We start from the raw sequence: 25,023 nt of genomic DNA on the forward strand, positions 1-25,023 counted from the left end.
GGAACTCTAGCATATTTTTTATTTCAACTTCAGAGTATTTGTGAGTGGAATCAGAGTGGTGTTTTACAAAGTAAGTTTTTGAATGACTGATCACTAGATATGAATATTTCCGTTTTCCGTTTTTGTTGCAGAAGCAACTGTCTATGATGTCAAAAAGTCTAGTTTTTAATTTATCATAAGGAATGATCGTGTATAGTGTTGAAAAGTAATAGGTTTTAATGCTATTGAATTGGGAAAAATTCTGTGATTTCAAGTTTACTAAAAGTTCTTCAGAATTTTTTAGAATGCACATTCGATTAACACCACTTCTGGCATTTGTAGTCGCACAGTAAGTTTGAAGTTTCTCCTTCACAGCTGTTAACATTTTCGTGAGGAGCAAAGATATTATTACAATAATGCGATATATTTCACTCAAATAAACAATTACGTATGACAAAATCAACATGCATTTGTGAAGTTCCTTAACAAAGTTAAAGACACAACGTGTAGTTTAAACATCTGAAACTTATAATAAGAATGCATTTCCCAAAATTAATGCAGAAGTATGGATTCTTCTCATTTGAATATTTAAGAAATTGAAGGAAGACGAAGATATTTTGAATTTTAGAATTCAGTGTACACAGTAAGTATTCGTTATGCAGTGAACACTGCCTGATTCGATACCTCTGTAACCCGTTTTACTGGACATCCTGACTCTTAATTTCATTCTCAATTCTATATTATTATTGTTTGCATTGTTTATCCAACATACTGAGAATTCCGACCAAAAAAGAATGTTTCCTAGTGTATGTCGGATTAGACAAGTTTCACTGTGTACACGAGTATCGAACTTGACTCCCGGTAGTATGTGAATGATGTCAAGCTTTGAATACATCAAACTCGTAATGATCTCACGATATCCCATGTATTAGATATACCTGTAGATGAAAGCCTTAAGAGATCGTTACACACAAATGATACTTACATTGAACTGTTATTTTCACTTGTGTAGAAGATACAGTCCCTTCAACTCCACTGGCTTCACATTTATAGTTTCCAGACTCTCGTCTATCGGATGTAATATGTATGGTCTTGTGTTGTTGATGAGACAGCAGTTGCCCATCTTTATACCACGATGTCTTACATGCTGGATTGCAGTCTGCTGAACATGTCAGCGAAGTACCAGAATCCCATTCTATCAGAACAATTTCAGCATCAGCATTTCCCCTGCCCTTCATAATGCTGAGGTTTCTTGGTCCATCTTTCATGATCAAAAATGAGTTTTAGATTTATTTCACATACATGTATCAAATACAATAGTATATAAGGACGAATGAACGCAAATAATTATGCCCCAGTCTCTCATAGATATGTAGTGAATTATGTTTAATTTTCCTGATCATTAGATTTTGATCTGAATATTGCTAAATGATCGAACACCAGGGTGACCTTACGTGCTACCTACATAGTACCCACTGTAGACACACTTTTGTCCGCGGGGTCATTATTCCGCGAATAAGTTATATTTCCAGATTAGTCCGCGAGGTTACAATTTCGCGGATGTGGTAGAACAGACTTATATCCTATCGTTTCATTATTACTGCATTGTTTTTCAATTTAACAACAATAAATTACTGGTTGATCAGCCGTTTATAGGGATGCGCCTTGAATTGTATATATACATGTATACTCGACGATACGTTTAACTAGAAACAAATATTTTGTAATACATTGATATATTTTATTCTATAGTAAAGTTGATAAAATCCAAGTAGTTAGTACCCAAGTGGTTTGGGCTGTATATAGCTGTTCATCTCTAGTCGTCAGTGATTGAGAGTTTGTTACAAACAAAACACGCCATGATAGGATACACCTGATCGGTACTGGTTAAAACCCGGTCTCGGTCTTCGGTTATAAATATTTACCGTACTCGTACTCAAACTCAGCCATGTTTGTTTTGAGTACAACTCAAACAGCTACAAAGCATACTCGAAAAATCTTGAATATGCACTTCTTTTGAGTATGAGAATTTTTTAATATAAGTTGTATAGCCTTCACTGTTGAGTATGAGTACGATTTATAGCACGGGATTTGAGTATGAAAACGTGCTTGAAAAGGTTTTATAACCTCCAGGCCGATAGGTGCTGATTTAAACCTGTTCTCGGTTAAAATATTGTGATACATTTTACACTTTGTACTCATTATCTAGAGAAAGAAACATGACTCACAGAGAATGGCCAGTTGAAAGTTTTCATGTGACTCGGTGTTGTCAGATAATTTACATTTATAAATTCCATCATCGGAAACAAGCGCTTGTCGACTTGGAAATATGCTCTGGTTAGTGTCAATCGTATTGTAGACCTCGGAATTCCTCAGAACCGTGATGGTAGAAGAATCACAACCTTCATAGTTACAGTCAATGGTACACACAACATTGGATGGAAGGTTACGGTTTACATCAAGTAAAATCTTCTTTATGGGTGATAACCTGACAGTCTTATCTGTAATATCCATATAATTCAGGTAATTCTCATTTTCCAATCATGCTTCACTGTTTTTGTAAAGATAAAGCTGATATAAACGTAAATAAGACTAGATATTTTCTGCAATATAATAAATATCATTGATGTTTGACTTACATTTGAGATGAAGTCTGACTGTGTTAGAGGACTTTACATTAGTCCCCTGCACAGAATTCCTGGCTGTGCAGCTGTACTGTCCCGAGTTTTCTCGATCCATGGCAAAGGTATATGTCTTTTTTGAAGATAACCAGTGTCTGTTGTGGTATAAACTCCACCGATTACATTGTGGATTACAGTCTGCATTACAAGTGATGCTTATTTTTCCATCCCCTTCCCATAATTCATCACGATCGCTGGTATACTGAATTGTCACATTGGTGGGTCCATCTAAATATAAAACTAGCTGCTACACAATCAAACCAAAAACCATATAAAAATCAGTCCTTTAAACTTGAAGTAGCCTCTCTACTGGTTTCCAATGCAAATCAATGAGTTTTCATTTTTCGTAACATTATCTTCTTAGTTCTATTGTAAATTTAAACTATCGAAATTATTACTTCTTTAATTTTGATATCAAGCATTAGTGTACATTCATTAAATTCTCATTAATGTTGAACCTACATTTGATATTGAACGTGATAGAATTAGAGGAAATAGCGGGAGTCGACACAGAATTCCTGGCTGTGCAGCTGTACTGTCCCGAGTTTTCTCGATACATGGCAAAGGTATATGTCTGTTTTGAAGATAACCAGCGTCTGTTGTGGTATAACCTCCACCGATTACATTGTGGATTACAGTCTGCATTACAAGTGATGCTTATTTTTCCATCCCCTTCCCATAATTCATCACGATCGCTGGTATACTGAATTGTCACATTGGTGGGTCCATCTAAATATAAAACTAGCTGCTACACAATCAAACCAAAAACCATATAAAAATCAGTCCTTTAAACTTGAAGTAGCCTCTCTACTGGTTTCAATGCAACTCAACGTGTTTTTATTCGTCGTACCATTATCTCCTTGATCGTACATTTACCCTATACAAACTATTACTTCTTTAATTTTGATATCAAGCATTCATTACATTCTCATTAATGTTGAACCTACATTTAATATCGAGCATGATAGTTTTAGAGAAACTTGCAGAAGTAGACACAGAATTCCTGGCTGCGCAGCTGTACTCTCCCGATTTTTTCCGATCCATGCTGAACGCATATGCCTTTCCTGTAGATACGTCGCGTCCATTGTGACGTATCCAATAATTACACCGTGGATTACAGTCTGCATTACAAGTGATGATTATCTCTCCACGTCCTTCCCATAATTCCTTACGGTCGCCGGTATACTGAATGGCCACATTGTTGGGACCATCTATAAATAAAAATAACTAGATGTATTACCCTTTTGTAACATCTACAGAAAGGTCTTCTGAGACAAACAACCCATGGGTCTTGGCGTCCAATACTTACTGTAGAACATATACGTAAATTAGAAGTGTTGTATGTACACTATATGCTGGATTAATCCTCCTGAAATTCCAAACACTCCCCTAACATCCCAAACACTCCCCGACATTCCAAACACCCCCCTATCATTCCAAACACTCCACTAACATTCCAAACACTTCCCGACATTCCAAACACTCCCCTAACATTCCGAACTCTCCCCTAACATTTCAAACACTCCCCTGACATTCCAAACATCCGCTAACATCCCAAACACTCCCCTAACGTTCCAAACACTCCCCTCATCACCCTGTAACTTTTCTCTGACTACTTTTCTATCATTAATCCCATTTCATCCCCCTATCACAAGCTTTAAAGAAGTGACCCATGGGCCACATCGCTCAAGTCACCTTGGCTCTACCATTGTTCAGCTGTTGAGAGTTTTATCAATCTTTATTTTTTTGAAAAATGTTGACCACACATTTGACATTGTGGCCCCACTGGACCTAGCCCCCCCCCCCCCCCCCCCCAAATCACAGCATAACTGAAAGTGAATTCACAACATCTTGCTGTTCTGGATACGTCCAATGTCATTAGGTCATTGATCACAGTATGATATAATGATCTTGCCAGAAAAAACCTATGTACAGAACTTGAAATCTTGATTTTGAGATATTAGATAGGGGAAAGTTATATTGAAATTAGGTCAAACTTTCCATCAAGGTAACAGGATCAAGCTTCACAAAATATGAAAGGCTTACTTTAAATAGTTCAGGAGGTATTTAATAGGTCATTGCTTTTTTAAAAAATAGGTCAAACTCCAAGGTTAAAGGATCACACCATTGTATACAAGGTCTTGCCATAAAGAAGCTATATACAAAATATGAAAGGCCTATCTAAAATAGTTCCGAAAATATTTAATGGGCTATCATTTCTTAAAGGTATGTCAAATTCCGAATTCAAGGTCACAAGGTCAAAATGAAAGGTCTAGCCTTAAGAAATGTATAATATTATACAAAATATGAAAGATATACCTTTAATAGGTCAGGACATATTGTATAGGCCAGATTTTTATCAAAGGTAGGTCAAAGTTTCAGGTCAAGGTCACAAGATCGCATACCATTGATCACATGACATGTCTTTACATAAAATATGTACAGTTAATATACAAAATATAAATCCCTAGTTTGAATAGTTCAAGAGATATTTTAAAGATATCTCCTATATATCGACATGTACCACTTTAATTCACCACTGTAGCCCAACCATACAGTAGAAGAAGGTGGCACAAGACAAAAAATAGTTCCCCTCCACATACTAGACCAAAATAAGTAAACATATAAAGGTAACAGAAGTAAATGCCAAAATACAATGTACTACAATACGTATTCAATATAATCCATAACCGAGGCAAAGGCAAACCAATGTAGTCTACATGTTCATAACTACATATGAAATGTAAATAGCTTACGTATAAAACATTTTATGATATAACATTTTATTTATTTGGTTTTTAAATCAATGAGAGTATGAACTGTTATGCTGACGTACTTTATGAAGTGTGCTGATGTATCGCCGAATTTTGACCAGGGTTGAAAAATGACCCGAATGGGGGGGGGGGGGCATTTTTCAACGTTGCATACAGTACGGTGTTGGATTTAGACCCTAGTCAGTTGACAATTGGTTAACCCCTCGTATGGCATATACAATTTTGCTGCTTCAACCTCACACACATACATATGGAATAAAACCAATCTATGATTATATATTCTATCTAAAAGCCATTGATTTTCTTTACTTTGTTTGACAGTCATGCATAGCACCACGTTTGTTGTTTAAATGCGTGTTTGAATCTACTGATCTTCCACACAATCAGTAAGAGATAAATCACTGATGAATTGAAATAATCAAATAGAATAATCAAAACAAAATGAACAGATTCATAAATTTGAAGAAATACATATCTCATCATATAGCCCTTCAGCAATAAACTTGCATTAGACTGATCCGAATTTTTGAAAGGCGTTAATGTGATAGGTAACTGATAGTTACTCCCAGCAATGGGAACACAGTATACCTGAGATGCATGTGAAATATCGCGTTGGATTCGCGGAAATGCGGTTATTATGCTGGACAGGTCAAACATATCAAGCCCTAAGTCATAATATTAAAGAACTTATATTACGGTATATGATAGGATCGTTTTGCAAAACTTATCGTAATCTTCTATCTTATTAAATAACTTCTTTTGTTGTAAGTCGTATTGAAACTCTTCAGTGCATGAGGTTATAAAACTGAACATATATACCTGCGCGCGAGAGCCGACGCTCTGACGCGCAGAAACAGCTCCCCTAGTTCAGTTAAAAATATATATTTGCAGTTCGTTAATGACTATAACAAACCAAATGATGGTCCCTTAATGCTTGTTGGGGGAAGGTGCTGAAAAACGGATAAATTTACCCACTCATAATTTCCTTTCCCATTTCTTATATTTAAAAAAAAAATCGAATAAGTATGAATCCACCAAGGCATTGAATAGCACCGGTTGTAAAGTTTCATGAGTATGTGCAAGTATACACATATAGTTCATGTGAAGGGAAAAAACAATCTTGAAATACTTATCATCATAAAAACCATAAATGATAAATTAATCATTGGAAACATATGGTTTATTAGAGAATATACAAAACAACTATTGCTCTTTTGGCACATACCTATCACTTTTGTTTGATCCGCGCACTCACAATCATCTATCAGAGAAAGTAACGCATTGTGATAAAAGGTGGCAAGATGATATAGCCCTTTAATTGTGTATGAAGACAAGGATTAAATTGTAATTGCATGACAAATTGCTTAAGTTCGTAGGATACTTATACATGTAGGATTTAAGAGATTGATCACTGTTCGTTATTTTCGTCTTTCATGGTTTATGTCTCCCCGCACTAAATACATGAGGTTGTAGAGGTACTGCCTGGGCCAACGATACTTCGCGACTAGCTGCAATAATGCAATTTTTCCCCTGACGTTTTCGGGAGAAGGTTACAATTCCGTAAGATCTTCGTAATGGTGCGAAATGTGTTCGTGAATGTACACCGCACTCAATTCTTCGTCTGTCATGCTTGTTATCGCAATTTCTCGTAAATGAAAAGCCAAAACATGACATTCAGCACTAAAAATGTAGTTGTTCAACATGGACTTTAGTTTTCCTGACAGAGAAAGGGAAATCGTATGGTGGCAGAAATTATTTACACTCTGATATTAGTGTTTGAACTTGCTATCAAATCTAAACCTTTCCAATACCGACGGAATCGCTTCCTCCTGCATATTCATATAGCCTTATACGGGCAATAAAGGCAATTATATGCAAATAGATTGACAATCAGAAGTTCGGCTACAGTATACAAATCATGGAGCACAATATGAGTATATGGAAATTTTAAAAACGGTAGAATAAAGTCTCATAAACGTAAGTTGCGGGTTGTGAATTTAAATAATGACTAAGAAACATACATGTATACATGCAATATCAACTTTGTTTAAAGAAAACCTGCAAATATTTAGAATGATTGAAAATGTTACGGGAACGAATCACTCCCGCATCTGCACCATAACGGAAAGATCCTAAGGAGTTGTACCCCCTCCCCACGTTAAGGAAGGCTACATTTCTACAGCTGCCTCTAGACTACCTCAACATTGAGGTAGACAAACGGATTATTTCTAGATCGCGAAGCACCCACACCACACTTTTTTTGGATTAATATATGACATCCAACATTAGAAATGTAGCCATTTTAAATGATTTTAATAACCATAGTAACAAAGATTTTATGGATTAATTGCCACAAAATCTAAGACAGAGGTTCGCCAACTGCAAATCCTAAATCTTTGTATACATGAAACGGCCGTACATCGTAGTTTACATGTATGTCTGACAACAAATTCTATGATTTACGACTTTTGAGGATGTTTGCATAATAACATGACTAATGAAGGCCCTCCTGTTCTTGAACAGAATATCTTTAAAAGATGCCCCTTATATATATTGATCTTCTATTATGACCCCATCCTACTCCCGGAGGCCATGCCTCTATGCAGTTTGAATTTACATTCTTTAAGAAAGCTTTCACAGAAGTTATATCTTTTCTGATGCAATGGTTAAGAATTTTTAAAGATGCCACCATTATTTTCGTTATTCCTTTATTGTTTCCTTCTTTGAAATTGGTGTGTGACTTCGTAAGAACAATTTTGAATACACAATATCCAATAATGCTTTATGGTACATGTATATGGTAAGTGTCATTAAAATTACCAAGTTGTTCTGAAAAAGAAGTAAACAATTGTCATGATTTAAGCAAACTTGAATCTGCATTACTTGCGGACGATTGCTTATTGGTATGACTAATCCAAGCCCGGCTGTTCTTGAAAAGATTTTTAAAAAAATCCTTTACAGGGTATATCTTCAAAATTCACCTAATCTGTTTCAGGAGTTATTGTTACATGTATTGCCAGCAAGATTATGCTATGTATGGAGTTTGTTAAGAATACTGACTACTGAAAGCGTCTTAGCCTAATGCAATGCTGCCCATCAACTTCAGCTAAACAACAGGTGAGATTGGATTCAATGTTCTGTAACGATTTATAATTTCTGATTTTATTGATAAATATGATAATACAGGACAACATAAAGTTCTAGTGTTATCACATGTACCATTTTTGTGCTCAAACATAAACATTTTAAAATAGGTCGCCATTGAACATGGGGATATTACCCCATTTACTAGATTATGAAACTTACATTAACGACCACAAATAAAATGAGAAAATTGGCATTCCCTGATTTCAAGGAATCGTAAAATACATTTTCATTACAGATAGGATGTCGCCCCCAGAAGAAAAACGTTGGAATGGTTAGTAAAAGAAACAAAAGAAAACCATCTCTAATCCAAAATATGCCTTGCTCAAATTCAGCCAGAAATGAGTCGTTTTAAGGATGTACGGGACTGACGATTTTAAAATTACCACGCAACTCCAAATGACGTAAATAAATCGTTCACATTGCCAGTTTGATTCCGATTACATGTTAGATAATATCTTCAATGCAATTAATTCTATAGATATATTTTACATAAACTAAGACAAAAATATATTATGACTTTAATTACTTTTCGGCAATGTAAACATAGTGAGACTTTTGACGCATTGAAATGCAGGGAAAACGCGGATTTCGGTTAGCTAAAGCGATCCAGCGGTACAGCAATGTTTCTTTGGCCCAAAGAATACGATGGAAAGCTGCCTCACAAGACGCCGGATCATCTGTATCCGCAATCGCAGACGCATGACATCTGTTCAGGTTTGCTAATCACTGTTAACAGGTTAATACATTAATACCGAGTACGCACGTCAAATAAGAAGAACAAATTGTTCAAGAGCAAATCTTCCCAAACATTCCATGAAAATCGATGCTTGAAAACAATATTGAAATAGGGTATGAATTCACCGGCGCTTATTAAATTGTCAATGTCAGCTGATTGTTCATATACTTTGTAGATCTAGACCAAGCTAAATTATTTAGCGCAACCTACAAAAAGTATGATACAAGGGTCTGAGTATGAATATGTTAAAATATTTGTCAAGTTTTAATATACATCTCTGTATTTTCTTGATGAGATTCGCATTGTTTTAAGAATATTGGTAATTTATTATATTCGTGTCTTACTTAGTTGGTGTGTCCTTGCATGTGTAGACATTTACTTTCACAAAGGTAGAAAACAGAGTTAGTAAAAGGGAGATGAAACTTACACACAGTTGTTTATTTCCACGTAAAATGATTATTGTTATATATAAGTGATTCTTTTCCTATAATACCAGTATATCATTGACCGTATTTGTTCTTAATTTATAGCTCATGTCCTAAACGTTTAGAAATAAAATAGATATTCAGAGTTTCTGCATAAATTTTTTGACAAATTTATTAAATTGAATCATGAAATTTTGACACATTGCCAAAAATCTGCAAATACCGGAAACCTATTGTTTTTGGAATTGAAATATAATCGTTAAAAATCCACAAACAGAGATACACATGTAGGCAGTCATATTTCTTTTTTAAAGTGCTTAAATTTTTTGATATATTGAATTATAAAATTTGACTGAGGAAAATCATCAATGGATTGAAAGCTGACAAAGAAAAACATTGATTTTGAAACCTGCTTCAAAGGAAAAGTTCAATTAGATTCATGTTTTAATCAAAAAGTGTCAACCACAACACGCATAAGTAATAAGACTCTGAACTTTGACCTTTGTTCGATTTACAGCGACTTGCGTAAAAACCATTGTTATCACTACAGTATGAAAACCGTAAATGGTACGAACACGAAATATTCACTAAACTTATTGCCTGATCAACTGTAAAAGATGACTTCCTGTTTTTGATGATTTGTCGTTCCCTAACGAGAATTAATGCCCTTAAAAAATTTGAATTTCGCATAGAAAATTAGAACTCCTACAGTATTTGTCCTAGGAAGACAGGACCAACTGAAGTGAGATCCCTGACCTTGAAAATTATGTCAAGGTCAAAGGTCAAGGTCATCAAGAAACTTTGAAAATAAGCACTTTTCATACCATCTAAAGCATATAAAGTACAGATTTTTGTATTCAGAGACAATGTTTGAATGTCTGAAAAGGTGGAAAGACCTCTAATTGTTCGCGAACAATTAGGATTACTAGTTATTATTACATTATTATACCAGACCGAAATTCTATAGGCAAATTCAGAAGTAGAAATTACCTCTAGCTTCAGCTCGCACAACTCTACACTAACTAAATCATGATTTTTCTACAAAGGGAACAAGATACCCCTCGATCCGAAAAGAAAGAACTATAGATATGTCACTTTCCATGGGAAAAAAAATGATTGAAACAGTTTTTTCCATCATTTTAAAATTTGCAATTAAATTGAGTTTCTAAAACCGGAAATTCCTAGGGCCAACTAAATATCAGGGGGGTAAAAACGGTGTTCCGGAAGTAACTAGAAAATGTGCTATTCATTGGTAATGAATGGAAGTAAATTAAGTATTCTTTGATTGATATTGACCAATAATATTCACATTTGAGCATAGCTATAAAGTATCATGCAACAATTATACATCAGAAAACAATTCCCTAGCTTGAGAATATACCGACCCACAGAAGTTCGTGACCTTATATTTTGAACAATCAAATGGGCTGAAACAATAGGGTCCTCCCACCACCATGAATCGCAGACAAACATCAGGCATCCCCCATTATTGGTATAGTAACTACAGATTTCTGTTGGATGTGAAAGGTGAAGATAACGAACAGTGATCAATCTCATAACTCCTTTAATCGATACAAAATAGATACTTGGGTAAACGCGGATCCCTGGACACACCAGAGGTGGGATCCGGTGTCTAGGAGGAGTAAGCATTTCCTGTCGACCGATCACACCCGCCGTGAGCCCTATATCCTGATCAGGTAAACGGATTTATCCGCAGTCAAAATCAGTGTGCCAAGAACGGCTTAACAATCGGTATGAAACACATCAGACAGAAGTTGACCCAGTGATAAGTTGTATTGACAAACTAGATCGTTATAACGACCATAAAATTTACGAAATGCTGACTTCATTTGAGATTGTTGAAACCCCTGTATCATCAACTTGTTTGTCAGTAGCTTACCTCGTTTTAACAACTGACAATACAGAACAAGCTCTTGAGTATCGAATCAGTTGAGGGATATAAACACCATATACAGGTGATCATGGAATATTGCTACATTAATATGGGAAGTTAACGATGGCGAAACTGAAATCATCGCGTTTTTCATACAGTTGAGTTGTCAGTTTGCCGTTAAGGGTTAAAACTTTCAATAAAATATCTAAGTATGAAGCAGAAGTTGACGAGTCTGTGGTATCTTTTATTTCGAGCTCACAGGAATATATCGAATCGACATACTAGTGAAAGTTATTATTGTTAATAGACAAAACGTAACAAGCTTTAAAGACCGAGAAAATAAGCACCACGTTCAAATTTACCTGGTCTGTGAACCCGTGTAAATCAGGGGAAATTAAGCTTCATATTGGCTGCTAGAAATTGATGGACATTTAGTTACTAGTCCTTGTATATACCTTATCTACCTAATCTGGCGATCGAGGTGTCCGTGCAATCTTCTGATGCTTACCCTCCTGCAGTGAATGAAAAACGCTGCGGAGCTCTACATATTTTCGATTTATCATTCTTAAAATCACATCGTTATTCAATTTTATTTGAACAATAAATATGTAATCACCGAACTGTCATTTTTATACCATAAAGCAAATTTCACTAAAATGTTTCATTTTTATAAGCTTAATAATTTTTCTCCATTTTATCTCCACGAAAAAGTTTCAACAATTCGATAAAGCGTATTTTAATATTTGAAGTTGTAAACACGTGCCATATATTTAACTTCATTTACAAAGAGAGCATTAGTTGAAGGAATATACGACAGTGTTTCATACTCACAATCGGCCACTGTGGTAGGATTAATATCCACTTTGTCAGTCTGTAACTCCATTGTGGAATCACTATTTGAACTCAGGATAACTGCAGTTGGAATTGGATTATTTCCTGCAGAATAAAATCAAAGATAGTGGAATAAAAATCATTTAAGGCATTTTAATGAAAAGGGTTTAATATCATTCAAAGCAGGAATCTGTTACCGGTATCAAGTTTTAAATTAAAGTGAATGGAAACCATGAATATAAAGAACAATAATCATTCTCGTAAATACTTTCTTTTACTTTCCATTTCGTCTAGTTTTAAGTTAGCTACATATGTACTGATAGTTGTCCTTAAATATCCACTCATTCATTTTCCTCAATTTTGTTTATCATTATATTTTATTTTATCCTTAAACATATTAAAGCTATATGGTCCGAATTACAACATTTTTTCCATCTCGTAAAAAGCTATTAAATCATCGCACGTATGTAGTTATGAGGCTGTATGACATATCATTCATTACTCCACCTGTTTTAACCAAAATTATTTGATTTTAAATCGATGTTTACAAATAACCGCGTCACTCTGCCATTTCAAGTGACAGTCACGTGACCAGTTCAAACGGTGGTCTTATCTGTGTAAAGCTGTGTATTTTGTTACAACAGTACCTTGTCATAAGTTTAATAGAAATAAAAATGTCAAATACTTCTTAGTAATTCGTTGTTTTACGCTCTTTCAGCCATAAACTAGACAGTTGTGTATGAGTTAATACATCATGTTGGGATTCCCCTGACGCGCGTGGGTCTATTTATAGACGTCTAACACTGTATAATGTATGCGTTATCTGGAACACCTCGGACCTTTCACCGAAACCACGTGTTTTGGGTGATAGGCCCGAGGTTTACCGGATGATTTATATATGTACCACACAATATTTACTTTCTAAATAATATTCTCACTGTTTTCTTTTATATGCAGATGTGTTCGAGCATGTAATTAAGGGAAAGTTAATAACTTTATAAAGTAATTTATCTGCTTTAAAGTAATTATGTACAAAAATAATACATGAAGATTGGGTCATCCAGCTTTAAATATCAACATAAACAATCAGGTTTATTGAAATGATCTCTTTGCAGCCTCCAAAGGATTTTTTAAAAGTCAAAATTGAGTAAAAATAAGATGAAGGCCTATAAGAGTTTTATTAACACCAGAAATATTGCTGTCATACAATGTATATACTTATGTAAGTTAATGTCACACCGTTACAAAATCAACATGAATTGCAAATTTAAAACGAATCTAAGACCAAAAAAGATGATTTGACCAAATGTACGCTAAATATGGCGTTTCGCAGTCACTCTAAGACATATCTTTTCTGATAACAAAAATTCGGCTCATTAAATTTCTTATTTCATTTTTACAAGCAGTCAAGTATTAGGGGGGGGGGGGATACCAAATTGGGTTACATCTATAACTACGTCAAATTTTGTAACTTTAATTCCCTCCATTCCGAAAATGAATTTAAAATTTTTTTTATCGACAACAGAGATAAACTACTGACATTTCTACAGGTTAGGTGTTTAATTATTTAATCAATGAGTTTTTCTTTTTCGTTGGATGGATGTATATAACATACAGGAGGGAACACCGCATCATTGCATGTAACATCATCTAAAGAGTGAATCCGCCAAAAAACCATGCAAAATACCAAAAGGATAATCGTAAGAAAAGATTTTTTTTTTGTTGTTTAATAGTTTCTTCATAAGTGTTAAAAGTCAAAATATCATCCTAAAATTGTCCGATCCCGCATCTATTATTTAGTATCGGCTTATTTGCATAAAAGTAGCGATTCATAACAAATTTATGAGGAATATTTGCACAATTTGGTTGGCTCGAAAATAATTTATTACAATGCATTTCTTTTGAAATTCTGTTTTTGTTATAAAAATGCGTTATCAACAACACAATAAATACTGTAGAAATGAATACTGGTGATTAGATTATTGATATGAGGTCTTGAGATAGACCCACGTCAACAATTAAGATCCCCCCTTTTTGAGAAGCTAATTTCTCTGAAGAGCAGGTAAAAAATATATTAAAATAATGATATTCTTTAGACTAATCCTAAACTAAACCTATCATTGGGTCAAATGTTGTCTCACATGTTTCATAAATTTATTCAATTAAACTTGATTTGTCTGTTGGTGTCAAGACAATTCAATCATTACATAAAATAGATACATAACCATGTCTTCTAACAATGCAAATAATAAGAAAGGTTTACTAAAAGGAATGGAAATAGATAGTGACGTCTTTGCACTTGAGTTACGAAAAAAAAATCATGATTTGAGAGTTTAAGGACACATTAGGAGTAATGTCAATTTCTAAAACTTCATATAGTTTTCAAAGTCGTGTCTTAAAATTTAAAATGGAACTTAATAAAATGAGGGTTAGAGACCAAATTTTTAAATAAATTATTGGCGAAAATACTGAATTTTTATACAAAATTTCGAGTAAATCAAATTCAACTCTTTTAAGAATCGGTGTTCTGTTTGAAAAAATATCAACCAAATTAATCATTTACAACATTTGATCTAGTTCCAAGTTTCAACTACTTGTATCATAAATTAAATACACGTATAGGAGTATAAAAATAGAAGATAGATTAGATGAACCAGAAACTGTAATAGCATGCAGATTTAAAACTTTTTGATCAGTCAACCTCTCCACCACAATATATAGTCTCTGCAAAACCCTTTCAAAATTTGAATTGACACAATTTTTTTTTCAACTGGATAGAGTTCAGTAATAGAAGTGTAATATGTTTGCACCAATGGGATCAATATCGAACTAGCAAATACTTCGTTGTAGCATCCTGCGACATTGTGCTCAAACGCCCAGGAGCTAACTTCGATAAGGATTTATTCCTAGACTTTTATTTGAAACCATCTTTCTTGTTGTGAATCATTCAACATTTATCTTCTTTAGTGAAGACCGCTAAATCCAACATGTATGTGTTATAGAAGCCAATCCAAATACTACATATATAATCAATATACATACATACGTTGATTTACATTCGGCTAAATTGGCCTTTAATTTGTATTTGCGAGGGCCAAATGCAAAGAGACTAAAATCTAATATGTACATTAGTAGACAGGAGAAAGACAGTTTGATTTCAAGGGAGATGGAGGCATCCTGTTGATATTAATAAGTCACACAAAATATGTAATCTATAATAAAGGAAAGTGCTTTAGAATCGGTAACTCTGAAAAATTCGTATTATCATCTTTGATCACATTTATGACTGAAGTTATAATGAGTTTTATTGTTTCTTGATTCAACAAAGCATTGAAAAATGATATATCTTGTGACGGATTTATCCAACGTCAAGATATTTTCCGTATATTGCTTTAAATTTAAACTTTTATTAAACCATCGGTAACTGCAGTTGAATTGTACACCACAATCAGATTACATGTGATGTTCTCTGTGGGTTTTCCGCTGAACAGCGAGTGAAATATGGTTTTAATCCTGAAAGCAATACGTGGCTCTGTTACTATATAATGAAATACACGTCGCATTCCAATAGTATAAGATAAATAATATGTTATAGGATTTTTAGGTTATTGACTGAATATGTCAACCCTGCGATCGTTTCGCAGTGAAACTGACTGTGCATGCAAGTTCGTATCCGCCCATCCACCGAAGGCAGGGATACCTCACGATATTAGGTCAATAACCTGCTATAAAATTTTATACACTTTTAAATGAAATCGGCTGACGACTTTTCAATAGGAGTGAACACTTCTCGAATAAATGTAAAATAACCATTCTAAATCTATAAGGCCTAACTATCAGTTTGTATTTTCGGTAACATACAAAGTATTAACGAAGTTATAACCATCGGTGTATGTGACGGTGCAAGGTAAGGAGTGGCATATAATAGGTCATTTGATAGCTCTTGATTAGAGGGAAAGAAGTTACATCTCTTTTTAAAAGAGCATCTAGGACAATGTTTGACCACAGGCATCGGGTTCTAAAATCAGTGGGTTTGGTGTTGATGGAATGCTGTTTTCTTTTGTTGTGTGGAAATCGCTATGTGGGTGAGTATTTAATAGAATAGTTCCCTTAATTCAACAAATATCAGGACAAAATGTGTACACGGGTGGTGTAGTCATTCTATTGATGCTACTCAATGACAGAAATAAACCATGACATTGTATATCCTTGGTGAACAGTTGGGGTGCTCTTCCCTCCAATCGTATATTGTTCAGATTTTCTCATTAACAAGGATGTTGCTGTCCCTACCGATGATTTAGTAGGTTCTATAAATGATATCCAACCACTTGGAAGAGTTTACACGTACTTAACATAGAATAAAACGTCATAATGAGGCCAGGGGTTGGTTACTAGTTAATATGGAGATTTAACACTATTGATATCCTAATGATATTTCTGGGTTGGGAATAATTTACGAACTTATCTTTGTTATTTACCTTATACATGTATTTGGTTAAGAGGAGAAATATTACTAAAGGGCCACACAAATATATTTCGAAACATCTTTTTACAGACGTATATTCTGCTTTCAAATTCATTCATTCGCTGTTCATTATCTTCACCTTTTCATTACGTATACAAATATGCTCTTGGATTTGACCCCTGTTTAGTTAAAATATATTTTTTCATTTAGTTTAGCTAATATATATATATTTAGAAACACTTGATAATCCGCACATAAATGGTGTAGTTAGTTTTAATATTCAGTCATGAGCAAACTCAGCAAAAACTCAAGTCTTTGACTTTCAAAACCAACGAGTCACTTACAATGTAACCTGTATCCCTTCCGCTGATTGTCCATTATTCAAGTAGACGTGCATATATTTAAAAACAAAACATACCTCTTGTGCAAAACATGGATAAATCACATTGTCTAGTATGCAAAAACAGTGATTATTTTATATCTGATCACTCAAATTTGCAAAAATTTATATGGATTTTTCATTGAAAGTCAGGAGATATTCTTTGAGCCAAAGAATTTCAAACAAACTCAAACAACCAGCCAAACTATGTTGCAAATATTATTTGCTTGAGCCTCGAAAATATATTTTCCTTGTTCCTATTTTGTGTAAGTGATATTTCAATCTAATTACATTGTATAGTTTTGCGATATCATATGAACTTCAACCACAGTCATACTTGTATCATTCAAAAATGTTGAGAATAATCCAATGCAATCGGCTTTAACTGACGTTTGCAGAGGCTCTCCTTTCCAACTATGGGGCTTCTAACTCCTTAATGGTATTTCTATTTCAAGATAAAAAAAATGTACGAGTATATTGTTTTCATTGTGCAGAAACCGGGAAACAGACGCAAACTATCAGACCAAAAGGAAGTTTACTGAGTCAACGCCCTCTCTTTTCAGATTCATTCTATTGAATGATTGATTGATATTGACACTTTCAATACTAATAATTGTTTGCAATTCGCATGATAATCTTGATAAATACAGTACGTCTATTTTTTTTATTCATATCTACATTTCCAATAGTCAAACTTTGATATCTTTGCAAATTGTATTGATAGCCATTTCCCCATGAATGCGCTACAGTGGTGAACACTGTACCTAAGTTTATGAAGCTTACTAAAAATAGTACGTCTATTGCAACGACTGTGAATTCTGACAGAAGTGAAATTAGGCTGTAAATATAAAGAATATTGTTCTTCATGAAATATGCTGGTGTAAATCAACCCAGTTTATGCATTTAAAAAAACTGACATTTATTCCTTAGCAGGGCTTTTTAATGGTTATCTTGATAAGCATGCTTTCTTAATTTCAATTCTTAAACACACTAATTGGATTGCAGACCTAATATTGCACGTATTAACCAAGCATGTTTGCGTACTCTACTATCCATCTGTTGCTTTACGAAGTATACAAGGTTATGTTTTATTTATCGCTTTTTGTGGGTTGAAATAGAAGGCTTTAATCTTTCATTTATGTTATTTCTTTTGCAACAGCTTAGATATTTTTCTTGTTCAAAAATGGATGAAATGACGTCAGGTCACAATATACATATGAAAGGCGAAGATAACGAACAGTGATCAATCTCATAACTTCTATAAGCAATACATAATATATAGTTGGGCAAACACGGACCCCTGGACACACCAAGGGGTGGGATCAAGTTCCTAGGATGAGTAATCATATGCCGTTTCCTCCATTGTTCTGCAAATGATTTATTGGTATTTAATTTATTGTCTAGTCATGTAATATAGTAGACCGCACACCTATATTTACTGATGAATGGGACCAAATCAAATTTGTAACATCCGCTACAGACATTGCACTATTCAGTTCTCGGAAATACGTCACACTCGGAACTTGTACTTTACACCCTTGAAGTAACGTTCCTAAGGTGGTGGGTATGACTATATGCAAAGAATAACCTCTAAAGCTTCTAGCATGATTAGTTGTATATTGTTTAACGTCCCGCTTGATAATATTTCACTCATATAGAGACGCCATCATTGCTAGTGAAGGGCTGCAAAATGTAGGCCTATGCTCAGCACTTTGGGCCTTAGATATTTACCGTGCAAGACATACTGTGATATGAATTTTTTATGACGCGGAAGAATATTGCGGTAGCAACAAAATGGAAACTTAACAGTCAAACATATTCTGACATCATTCTTAGTACGTCATATGGTGCATTAAAATTGGTACCGTATAAGTTTTATATTATAACCCCTGGGTCGAGGCCTCTGCTGGTGGACTGTTAGTCCCCGAAGGTCTCTACAGCCCAGTAGCTAAGTAATTCGTTACTAGCTTGAAAATACGGATGTATTTTTAATTGCTGTTATAAAATTTAGAAATTCATTTCAAAATTAAGGATTATCTCCCTCATGCATAGCTCTTATCTTTAGACGATTTTGACTCCACTTTTTTGGCACACTGTTTTTCCCAATAATAGGTCTAAAACGTCATTGTTGTTTCGGATTTCAAACATTTGGGTTGAGCATCACTGAAGAGACATTATTTGTCGAAATGCGCATATGGTGCATCAAAATTGGTACCATATAAGATTTACATAGTTATAACTATCTAGTTTGTCAATACAACCTATCATTGGGTCACATGCTGTTTGGAAGTCTCCGTATGAGTGAACAATCCTCGAGAGGGACGTTAAACAATATACAATCAATCATGCTGTCTGGTTGTTTCATATCGATTGTTAGGCCGTTCATGACACACTAATTTTGACAACGGATAACTCCCTTTACCTGATCAAGATATTGAGCTCTTGACAGGTGTGACCGGTTGACAGGGGATGCTCACTCCTCTTAGGCACATGATCCCACCTTTGGTATATCAAGGGGTCCGTGTTTGCCCAACTCTCTATTTTGTATAGCTAATAGGAGTTATGAGATAGATCACTGTTCGTTATATTCACCTTTCATAGCAGGATTAAACGACAACTTTGTAGATACGATAAACAGAATGTCGATAAAGGCAAATGAACTAATGAAATTGAATTATTAGTACAATTGAATTATTAGTATAAATTCGCCAAGGTGAGATAAAGTGAATCTCATTGTTTAGTATGACATGAATAAAATGAATTACACTGTATATCATAATTATGGCAAAGTGAGCTTATTTAGAACAAAATCGTCAAGGTGAGCTGAATTTGAATGATTGTTCTGTATCAAATCATACAATATTGCAAAAGTACTCGTTGTTTTAAACAGTCTGTAAACACGATTGACTACGAACAAGGAAGGATTGAATTACAAAAGTTATCTTAAATACATGTACCATTTTCTTACCTCTGTACTAACCCTGACCCTTACCTTGAACAAATGACATTGCTAGATGAAAGACGAACAACACAAAGTAGGGATGTCCTCTCCCCTCCATCTTCTTTGTGTGTGAAAGGCGATGTGTAGGATGAGGAAGTAAATGCTTGTTTATAAAAGTAGATAACGAGTGACGCTTGATTTTCCTTGCATATATATCACTACAGAAATAGCACAGTGATGTTATTTTCTATATGCATTACGTGAAGAAAGTTTATATAAAAGAAACTTAAACATAGAATATTGATACATCGTAGGTTTTTGGGTTTTTTTGCATCTTAACCAAATGTGTCACCTTGGAGCAAATGAATTCCACGTTACACTATTAAAAAAGTTAAAATGGAACAAACATTAAAATAAAACCATCATCATCAAACAACTTACATTAGTAAATAATTAATGTTATAATACGGTTAGTGTTACAATACAATTAATATCACAATACCACTAACCTTAAAATACAACTAAAAATACAATAAAACGAACGACACCATGAAACTAACATTAAAACGTATGCCAAACTAGATATAAAGGTACAATATAGGATCTAAGATGTATTCAGTGCTAGGTGAAGATAACGAACAGTGATCAATCTCATAACTCCTACAAGCAATACAAAATAGATAGTTGGGCAAACACGGACCCCTGGACACAGCAGGGATGGGATCAGGTGCCTAGGAGGTGTAATCATCCCCTGTATCAATGTTATGATACATCTAATGGTGCAATACAACAGACGTCGTCCAACTATCTATGCTTTCACCTCCTAGGCACCTGATCCCACACCCGGTATGATCCCTGGACATACCGGGTGTGGGATAAGGTGCCTAGGAGGTGAAAGCATCCTCTGTATCAATGTTATGATACATCTACTGATGCAATACAACATACGTTACAAGACTAGTAACTTTACAATAAAACCACAGCTAAAATAGTACTGGCGTGATAATCCTACTAACGTTACATTGCTACTCATGTTACAATGCAAAGAAATGTTTCAGAACAGTTCATGTTACAATAAAACTCCATGTACGTTACATCCTGATAATAACCAAGTCGAATGTTTGTATATTCTTTGTTCTTTTAGCGATTTGAAAACATGGGATTGAAATTGTAATTTTTGAAGTCAATTTCAATCCATTTTGGATTGAACATATTTTATTGCATATATTTAATATGCAAAGGGTTCGAATACAAGTTCTAAGAACTTGCGATTTTTCTCACCTACGATTAGTTGATAACATATGCAAAGACTAAAATATATTACTATCATGAGAATCTGCTTGGATGAGAGATATATTTCTGTACAGCAGTAAACATTCCATTTCGAAAGAAAATACGTTACGTCACATAATGGAGGCCTATATCACCTAATATTGCTACACATGCATGGAAAAGGAAAGAGAACAAATGTAGATAACGCCCAGATTTTCATTGAAAATAAATACCAAAAAATTGTATGCTGTAAAAACAACAGAAATTGATTAGTAGATGCAATTCTTGTTTATCGCAAATTATCTATGTAAAACCATTCAATAGTGGTTAACTTCAATAACCTCTATTAGATTCCTTTGTGTGTGTAGTGATCGACTTACTACACATTCTTTACGAGGGTTATGATAATCAAATATATAGACATTAAAATTTACAACAAGTATTCAATGATCACTTCAGAGGCACGTATTGATCGTTTTTCAAAAAAAAGGGGGAGGGGGCAGCCAGAAGAAAAACATTAAAAAGTATTGACAAGCATAACATACGGCGTTAGATTCTAATTCGGGAGGGGGGACGTGGGCGATGCATGTGGGATATAGTATACGGGTTGTCTCCAAAATAATGAAAAATCTCCCAAGCTCAGTTTCTTCCATCGTGGGGCATTTTTACTATATCTACAATATATTTCCAATCCGCAGTCGTAGACCCTGTGTTGTGTTGATGGAAGTGAGGTCAAGCGGACCTAACCATGAACTTTCAAGAAACATAACGTTAACGCAACATCAAATTAATTAACGTCCATTCCACACCACCATAATGAATCACATTTATCTTATATACATGTTCGTGTACCTTCCATTGTTATTTACGTAACAGATGAATGAAAACGTGGCAATGACATTTATTTGTTAATGAATCTTTGCATAAAACATTGTACAAGTTATGCAAAGAGAGACAGTATACGACTTTATTCAAAATCTATCAAACCGCAAGTAATACAACAACATCACATAAAAATACATACATTGTTTATTCTTGAATGTAAAAATTATAAATATATATGTATTAAAGTTAATAAATAGAGAAATGAATACTACAACACGTTCATTTAAAGGGGAAACAACTCAAACATAGGCATCGCCCATAGCTATTTTGAAAGATGTGGTCTTCAATGCGTAAATATACTATTACTATTAAAATGAGACTGCAATATTGCACAATGTTTTTAAATATGAAACATTTTAATGCAAATGATGTTAATAAAGAAATAATATGATAATAATAATATTAATAAACCACTCATTTAAAAATCCTGTCATCTTACATCATGTTTAAGTAATTTTAAAGAATGCAATTAAAAATATTTACACGTTATAAAACATATACAAATGTTTTTATTATATTATTTTTTATTGAATACGAGCCGTGAATCTTGCATATTGATTAAATAAAACACACGTTAGGTGTTTGATTTTTTTTCAAATTAAAAAATATATATCCACTCATAAAAAATGAAAAGAAAGTACAATATAATGCTAGATAAAAATGTTTCCATGTGGAGATGATAGAATATGTGTTCAGGAGCGGGTGTGGGTGTGGGTGTGGGTGGGTGTGTTATCTGGATGACGCTGCAACAGACGATGAGTCAAACTGAGACAGCGACATTGATGAGAGCACCACAAAGGAGATGTTTGAACTTCTAGTCTTGAAATAAATAAAACACTTCTTCATATGTACTTGCTTGTTTTATCAGGAATGCAACCTTTAGAATACACATGCACATGTACTTTGAGATGTTTCCCAAGTTAAAATTTTATTTATTTTGAGTACCGGATTTCGATACAATGTACATACATGTCAAAATACATCTGTACAATATTATGTAATATATATTTTTCATGATATTCACAGTTTGGAATTTTGTTCAATATTTCTATCATACATCAAGTTTCATCATAATAATCCCTCTCTCTCTCTCTCTCTCTCTCTCTCTCTCTCTCTCTCTCTCTCTCTCTCTTGGTTGATAAGATACTCATCTACTTCTTGGAGTATCATGTTATAAAAAACGTGGATTGGGGTGGACTGAGATATTAAAACATTTATATTAACAAAGCACCAGGGTTTTTTTAAAAATAAGGACCTTATTGTAATTATAAAATGTGTAAATGTTTGTTAGGATGAGAGTCTAGGGGAGAGTTGGGGGTGTTGGGTGTTGGGTGTTATGAGGTGTGTGCGTGTAGTAATTGTTTTCTGTACAATGTATATTGTATGTGTTTTTGCTTGGCCCGCATGAATCTAATATAAAAATAACGTACCCATTTAAACATTATGGATATTGTTTATCAAAATTAATTTCTTATTTGTATTTATAGCAATATGGATACCCCCCCCCCCAACTCTCACACTCTCAACTGTCTCGCGGGGGTTGGGGGTGGGGGTGGAGGGGGTATTACATGTGAGTAAATGCCGCACTTGAATATAAATTTTTCACAGTTATCCATGATTCAGATCGTCATTGCTATGATTTAAAATCAGTGGCAATGTCTTTGATGATCTGAGAATTGAAACTGACAAAATCGTCCTCCGAGTGGTGCATATATGGCGACTCTTACATAGCTCTTATCCTTGGACGAATTTGGCTCCACTTTTTTGGCACGTTGTTTTTGGCTATATTTAGCTCTAAAACTTCATAGTTATTTCGGATTTCAAACATTTCGGTTGAGCATCACTGAAGAGACATTATTTGTCGAAATGCGCATCTGGTGCATCAAAATTGGTACCGTATAAGTTTTACATTATGACCCCTGGGTCGAGGCCTCTGCTGGTGGACTGTTAGTCCCCGAGGGTCGCTACAGCCCAGTAGCTAAGTACTTCGTTACTAGCTTGAAAATACGAATGTATATTTAATTGCTGTTACAACATTTAGAAATTCATTTCAAAAACTAAGGATTATCTCCCTCATGCATAGCTCTTATCCTTGGACGATTTGGCTCCACTTTTTTGGCCCGCTGTTTTTGGCTATATTTAGCTCTAAATCTTCATAGTTATTTTGGATTTCAAAGATTTCGGTTGAGCATCACTGAAGAGACATTATTTGTCGAAATGCGCATCTGGTGCATCAAAATTGGTACCCTATAAGTTTTACATTACAAAGTGAAAAATAGACACGTTGTTGTCCGATGTTTTCAAAGCATCGTTTTATACATGTTTGATAAAATAAAGAATAAAGAACTTACAATAAATTGTAATTGCTCATATACCGAAGAATTACTAATCATATAATGCAATGTTCTGAACTTACCTGTCTCGATCTACAAAAATAACATTCCACTTGATGCGGTATCGGCTTTACTCGTACCAAAACTCGTTCATATTCCGATTTGAAATTATCCAAGATCAGTAGTTTTGGTAACTGTTATCAACTAGTTCAACGTAAATGTATATCAAATATTTTAAAAATATTTTGTTTTGATAGAAATAACCAACCTAATATAGCCAT

General features: G+C 34.3%; 1 protein-coding gene across 1 annotated transcript; it reads right to left on the minus strand.

Moving 5' to 3' along the window:
- Positions 1 to 610: 610 nt before the first annotated feature.
- Positions 611 to 20,384, minus strand: LOC125679655 (carcinoembryonic antigen-related cell adhesion molecule 5-like). Its single transcript, XM_056153314.1, has 8 exons — positions 20,304 to 20,384; positions 12,468 to 12,572; positions 3,608 to 3,871; positions 3,123 to 3,389; positions 2,619 to 2,888; positions 2,208 to 2,480; positions 965 to 1,240; positions 611 to 750 (listed from the first exon to the last, which is right to left on the minus strand). The coding sequence occupies exons 1-8, from the start codon at positions 20,368 to 20,370 to the stop codon at positions 611 to 613; spliced, it is 1,662 nt and encodes a 553-aa protein (XP_056009289.1). The 5' UTR covers positions 20,371 to 20,384.
- Positions 20,385 to 25,023: the final 4,639 nt, after the last annotated feature.

The sequence above is a fragment of the Ostrea edulis genome, chromosome 2 (genome assembly GCF_947568905.1).
Source record: "Ostrea edulis chromosome 2, xbOstEdul1.1, whole genome shotgun sequence".
NCBI classification, from domain to species: Eukaryota; Metazoa; Mollusca; class Bivalvia; order Ostreida; family Ostreidae; genus Ostrea; species Ostrea edulis.

Coding starts and splice junctions, on each gene's coding strand:
- LOC125679655 (XM_056153314.1), bottom strand. CDS start 20,370: ATGGAGGGGAGAGGACATCCCTACTTTGTGTTGTTCGTCTTTCATCTA. Junction 2,889..3,122: donor TATCACGTTCAATATCAAAT/GTAGGTTCAACA, acceptor TTTTATATTTAG/ATGGACCCACCAATGTGACA. Junction 2,481..2,618: donor AGTCAGACTTCATCTCAAAT/GTAAGTCAAACA, acceptor TGGATATTACAG/ATAAGACTGTCAGGTTATCA.